The sequence below is a fragment of the Lagenorhynchus albirostris genome, chromosome 2 (genome assembly GCF_949774975.1).
Source record: "Lagenorhynchus albirostris chromosome 2, mLagAlb1.1, whole genome shotgun sequence".
NCBI lineage: Eukaryota > Metazoa > Chordata > Mammalia > Artiodactyla > Delphinidae > Lagenorhynchus > Lagenorhynchus albirostris.
The window spans coordinates 44,007,666-44,014,243 of NC_083096.1; the positions used below are offsets into that span (position 1 = coordinate 44,007,666).

Here is a 6,578-nt window from a genome sequence, read left to right on the forward strand (position 1 = left end):
ATCACATAATATGAATCACACGATTTATATTGTTGCTAAATTCTTGACAACTGATATTTTGAAAATATTTTCATAAATGAGAATTCCTTTATCAACTTTATTTTCAAACTGTTTTCTTCCTACTTTGTTTATGCTTATTCTTCCTTCTTCCTATAGTCTTTCCATCATTGCAGTTTAAACAAGGTAACTTTAAGTGTCATCTTAAATTAATTTTTGTCTGTTTAGTTCCCCACAGGTTGCTGGTGTTCCTAGATTCCGTTTTGGGCCACCTGAAGATATGCCACAAACGAGTTCTAGTCACTCTGATCTTGGCCAACTTGCTTCTCAAGGAGGTAAATCGCTAAATAAAAGCTTAGCTCTCCTGGATTTGCATGTATTTTGATAATAAGCTGTTCTGACATGATTTTTTTTTAAGTGAGCAAATATTAATGTAAAAAAGTCTATATCTAAATAAACCTTATCCTAATTTATGGAAGAAGCTATAATATATTTACTGCTTATTAAGCACTGCCTTACATATTAGTCTTTCCAACAAAATTTTCAGTTCTTTGGGCATAATGACTAGCTTTTACATTTGTATCTCTTTTGGCTTTTAGTATAGTATCAGGAGTATCTGTTGTGCTAATAAATATACCTAGGTACTAACCAGCCATTTGAAAGTTGTTGGAAGGAATACAGCATATTTTTTGTATAGTTTGACATTTGACATTCCTAGTTAAGTGTATAAAACTAGTTAGATATTTTCCATTAACATTAAAAATAAGGAAAATAAAATGTTAAAAAAACGTGGAATAAAATGACCCCTAACATAACCAATAGCAGTTGGTTATTTGGACATGAATTGTGCTATTTCTGGAATTAATTACCTTTTAATCATTGGTTGGCATTCATAGAACCCGCTATATTTCTGGGAAGAAATTATGGCATTTTGTAAGTGAATAGGGAATGCATACTGTTTTAATAATAAGCCCAAAACAAAGATTAATCTGCAGCCCTCGTGTAAGTCGTGCAATACATCTTAGTCCCTGGTGGTTTAGGATGTGAGGTCTAACACTGCTTCCCTCTACCAATATGAAATTGTGAGTTGACTTCAGAGGAATTCACAATTTTATGTGGCTTTATTATAGGACACTTCCAAGACTTGGAAGTCAGATCTAGGCTTAAATTGGAATGCTACCAGTTTACTAGTAACTTTGGGAAAGTTAATTAATCTCTTTGAAATTCAGTTTCTTTAGCGAAAAGGAGACTAATAATACCTTGCTGTTTTGCTGTAGAGTAGATTCAAACACAGTACCTAGTTCATAGTTGGGCACTCAGTAAAGTTAGCTTGTACAAAACTTATAAGAGCATTTTAGCTGTTTTTTATTTAGGGTTACTTAAATTAGTGTTAGGGAGCTTAAAGGAAACATTTAAATTGTATTTACATTTTTGAGGGGTTGATTTTTGCTTGATGGGCTAATTGTGGGCTCCAACAAATTTGTGTCTCCACTGATAAGTTTTTTTCTTTTAGATGTCTGGGATATTGACAATATTTTGTTCTTTCAATCATTAATATTCAGAATTGTCTTTAGGTTTGGGAATGTATGAAACACCCCTCTTCCTAGCTCACGAAGAGGAGTCAGGTGGCCGAAGTGTTCCCACTACTCCTCTGCAAGTAGCAGCCCCGGGTAGGTATCAAAGGCAGATCAATAGATTATGTGTTATAATGGTAAAATGGAAACCTGTGATATATCTTCTAGCTAAAAATTAGAGAAACCACAAAGTTGTTAAAGTTTTCATTGCTTTTCTGGTCTTTCATTTTTTCAAGTGACTGTATTTACTGAGAGTACCACCTCTGATGCTTCAGAGCATGCTTCTCAGTCTGTTCCAATGGTGACAACATCCACTGGCACTTTATCCACAACAAATGAAACAGCAACAGGTGATGATGGAGATGAAGTATTTGTGGAGGCAGAATCTGAAGGGTAAATGTTTACCGTGTAATTTTTGCTTGCTTAAACTTGTCAGACTTTTACATTTTTTTTTTTAAGCCAGGAAGCAACAGTCTCTTGAGCTGTGTTTTCAATAGCATCCTGTTACAAAAGTAAACCAAGCCATATATTTTGGAAAACTAATATTTGCACAAAATATCATATTTTAAGACTTAAGACATTGTTATTACAGAAGACAAATAATTTTTTAAAAGGTTCTCTCCTTGAAAATTGCATGATGCATTCTAGAACAAAGTATTCTTTAGAATCACCCTTCCATTAATATCGCTGCTTGAACTTTTCCCCAAGAAAGAAGGCTTTCTGTGAAAATTAGGAAATATTAGGAAATGACTCAATTTTCCATTTAGTAGTGGGCTCTCAAGCAAACCTCACCTATTTTTTATTTACGTGCATTTAGAACTTGGTCTGAAACACTAACTTGTTAAAAATCAGAAATCTTCAAGACCTGACTGTTTTTAGCACATCAGTTATAAACAAAGTTTAACAAAAGAAGTATTTCATAACAAATCATCTGGGCTTTTTTAAACCAAAGGAGGTGGAGTAATTTAATGGAAAGAACCATTGGACAGTGGTTTTGGAGAAGTTTAACTTTCAAGGTGGAACCTGATTCTTCATAAAATAAAAAAAGTTGGACTGCTTCATAGTCAGAAGCATAGCTATAAGTAGAACCCAGATTTCCTAGGTAGAGCTCAGAGGTTTTGTTTTATTTAGCAACATTTTCTTAGTGTAATTACAGGCCAACTCTAGTATATAAGAAAAAAGGCAGGTCTATTATTATGCCTCTAACACAGTGCTGCTTAATTTGGGGAAAGTTACAGATCCTGCTGAAAATACTAGCTGCCTTTAATTCCATACCATGTATGCAGGTCCCTTTATATATGTCATTTCTAAACCACACAGTGTCTCTGCAAAGTATTATCTCTGTTTTACAAATGAGAAAGCTCAGACTCTGAACATTAAAATAACTTGCGTAGGCTGCACTTCACCAGTTCTTCTCAACTTTAGCGGAGTCATGAGAGGTATCTTTCAGGTACATTGTTATTAATAAGTGTACTAAAGTTTGCAGACGATAAAACCTGGACCAGATTCAAGTTATTCTTGTACTCTTATCTCCCTCACTTGCTTTTTGATGTACTTTCTTGAATGGGAGAGAGAGAGAGAAAAATGGAGTTATAGCTTTGAGCCAGGAATTCACCTACCCTAGCCTGTCTCATCTAGACTAGAGCCCATGGTGAAATAGTGGTATATTACTAATAGTTGTAACCGTTGTGAATTATTTTAGTACTCTGCTTTCCTAGAAAGTTGTTTTGTGATGTATCAAAATCTGGATAATATATCTGTTGTGAATATCAAGAATGTGAACATCTTTTGTCAAAAAGAAAAAACAACAACAGCAAAAGAGAGGAAAAAGCAAAAATTAAAATTGAAACATGTCCTATTGAGAAAAGGAGTGAGGAAAACGGAGCTTGAGCTCTCTTTTCCCCTGCCTTTTAAAACAAATGTATGGTTACCAATATCAGAGACTGCAGTTTTGAGTTGGAGGGGAGCTCTGGGTTATTTAAATGGTAGACTATCAAAAAATAAAGTTTGGGAAAAATTTAGGATACATTCTAGGATCAGTTTTGTATTTTCTAATCAATTTTTGTTTTCCTTTCTTAGTATTAGTTCAGAAGCAGGCCTCGAAATTGATAGCCAGCAGGAGGAAGAGCCTGTTCAGGCATCTGATGAGTCAGATCTTCCTTCCACCAGCCAGGACCCTCCTTCCAGTTCTTCTGTAGGTAAGTTCCTGCTCTTGACTACAGTACAGCTTTTATACATCAAACTTGTTTGCAAAAGATCCTGCTCTGTTAGTTACAATTGATAATTCTTTTTTCCTTGACTTTTAAAATGCTTCATTTAAAAGAGAAATTTTATTTTATTAAAAGGAACTTGGCTTATATTAATGGGAATTGGTTACATTAGAGGTGCTATAGGGGTTGTGAGGGGTGGGTTATTAGGAGAGAAGCTAAGGAGTAGTACTCCAGGCCTCCTGCCTGTGTTTAAACCAGAGCAGCTCCTATTTTATTTCTTCTGCATATTAGGTTCTACATGAGATTTGGTATGGAGGGTTGAGGGTTGGGAGGCCTGTTGCTTCAAAAAAAAAAAAAAAAAATTGAAATTTACTGATATAAATAGTTTTAAAGTTTGGTTTTTCATGTTTTTGAAGTTAACTTTGAAAAGGGCTATTTTATGTATCTTTCTTGCAATAAAAATTAATTCTGCAGGACCTTTTAAAAATTAATTAACATTCATTGAGCACTTACTGTATATCAGACAGTATTCTAAGCCCTTTACCTATATTTACTCGCTTAATTCTCACACCAACCCAACATGGTAAGTACGCATACCCATTTCATAGTAATGGAAACTGAGTCACAAAAGGTTGAAAAATTCCTTCCAAGTCATATAGTGAGTAAATAATGGGCAAGCCAGGATGCAAACTCAAGAAGTTCGACTCCAGAGACTCCACTCTTAAACAGTATACTACACTAGCTTATCTATCTCAAAGTTTTTAGGTAGGGAATTACTTTTATTATTGAAGAAATACATACTCAGTCATCCTCTCTGATTGTTTTCATTTTAAATGGTTTATAGCAGTAATCCTCAAACTCTGTCGTAGAACCTTCAGGTTTTATGGAAGACCTGCTCAGTTACTACTTTTTTCAATCATGGAACTTTCCTATCTCAAGATATATTCTCCCTTTTAGATGCTTTTCTGTGACACATCAACCTATAGCCAACATCCCCAGGTTCAGATCCTGTATCTGCCTTTTAACAGCTAGTAACTTTAAATCTCTGCTCATTTCATTGTGAAATATGGGCATTCATAGCTCATCTTGCAGTCAAGATTTAAAATAATGTATGTAAATTATATCTCAATGCTTTACACACAGTAAGAAAGCCCAAAAAAATTGTAGCTGTCATAGTTACTAGTAAAACAGTAATATTATTAATAATACAATACAATAACTGAAGTTCTGTGCCTCCAGTTATATCCTGATGTCCCATGAGAATTGTCTTTCCTCAGCAGGAGAATTGGTACTAGCTATATCTTATCAGAGCTTGCATAAGAAAATATGGTTCTTGTTCCCTTTTACAGTATAATATGAAATTAGGGTGTTCTTAAATTTATTTGACAACATAAAATACTAAACCTCCCCATCTAAGCAATTATCCATTTGGTCCCCAAATACTTAAGTGCCCACCGAGTGCCAGGCAATTTCACAAAAACATTACTAAGAAAATGGTATTTAAGGAAAGACCTGAAAGAGGTAAGGGAGCAAAGCTGTGCAGCTATTCAGGGGAAGGTGTTCCAGGATGAGAGAAATAGTAGATGCAAAGTCCATAAGGCAGCGGTGTGATGTGTTCAGGGTCAGCAAGGAGGCCTTTGTGGCTGGAGCACAGTAAGGACAGAGAGAGACTAGCAGGAGGTAACAGGGTGGGGGAGGAAAGATCTAGGAGACCATTGGAATTTCTTTGGCTTTCATGGATGTAGCAGGTTTTTGGAGGGCTTCAAACAGAGTGGTAACATGATCTGCTTTAAAGACTTAACAGTATCAGTTTTGCTGCTGTGTAGAGAAGAGACTGAAAGTGAGTAATGGACAAACAAAGAGAAAGTTTGGAGGATATTGCAATAATTCAAGGTAAAAATGATGTTTTAGACAGGATGGTAGAGTCAAGGTCGTGAGAAGTAGTCAGATTTGGGATATATATTTAAATTAGAGCTTGCGGGCTTCCCTGGTGGCGCAGTGGTTGAGAATCTGCTTGCCGATGCAGGGGACATGGGTTCGTGCCCTGGTCCGGGAAGATCCCATATGCCGCAGAGCGGCTAGGCCCGTGAGCCATGGCCGCTGAGCCTGCGCATCCGGAGCCTGTGCTGCGCAACGGGAGAGGCCACAACAGTGAGAGGCCCGCGTACCACTAAATAAATAAATAAATAAATAAAAATAAATTAGAGCTTGCAAGATTTTCTAATGATTGGATTGGGGACATCTGGAAAAGAGAAGAGTCAGATATGACTCATGTTATATTGTAATGGACTGTTGTTTCCTGAGGGATGTGGTATTTTGTTTCCCATTGTATTCCCCAACCCCTAGCACAGTGTCTGATAAATGGATAGGCACCAAGTACATATTTATTATTAAATTAGTAGAGTGAATGAATGAAAAAAGTCAAAAAGAACTTTTTTCTTAACTTTTTACCTTTTCTGTTTGTTAAATGTCCCTTGTTAAAAAAACAACATTTAAATATTGAAAGCAATGGGCACCTCTGCATTTTATCCATGCATTCATTTAGTAATTAGTTTTTGTCACTATAACTGCTTTCTTGTTTATTAACTTGCTTTCTTGTATATTAATGCTTTTCTTAGATACCAGCAGTAGTCAGCCAAAGCCTTTCAGACGAGTAAGACTTCAGACAACATTGAGACAAGGTGTCCGTGGTCGTCAGTTTAACAGACAGAGAGGTAAATTTCTAACATATTGATCACGTGATAGGATGTGGGATAGTAATAAATGGAATGAGTTTTCTAATCCTTAAGCCTCCAAT

The 6,578-nt window shown here is 35.8% G+C and overlaps 1 protein-coding gene across 4 annotated transcripts in view; it reads left to right on the forward strand.

Moving 5' to 3' along the window:
* Positions 1–6,578, forward strand: part of TPR (translocated promoter region, nuclear basket protein) — a 64,722-nt gene that overhangs the window by 57,403 nt on the left and 741 nt on the right. For 3 of the 4 annotated variants that reach the window (XM_060131438.1, XM_060131430.1, XM_060131456.1), the window contains 5 exons: positions 226–332; positions 1,560–1,667; positions 1,808–1,964; positions 3,651–3,769; positions 6,400–6,495. In XM_060131438.1, the coding sequence (XP_059987421.1) occupies positions 226–332; positions 1,560–1,667; positions 1,808–1,964; positions 3,651–3,769; positions 6,400–6,495 (587 nt within the window). The remainder of the gene's footprint in view (positions 1–225; positions 333–1,559; positions 1,668–1,807; positions 1,965–3,650; positions 3,770–6,399; positions 6,496–6,578) is intronic. The other variant, XM_060131447.1, reaches the window with a different exon arrangement.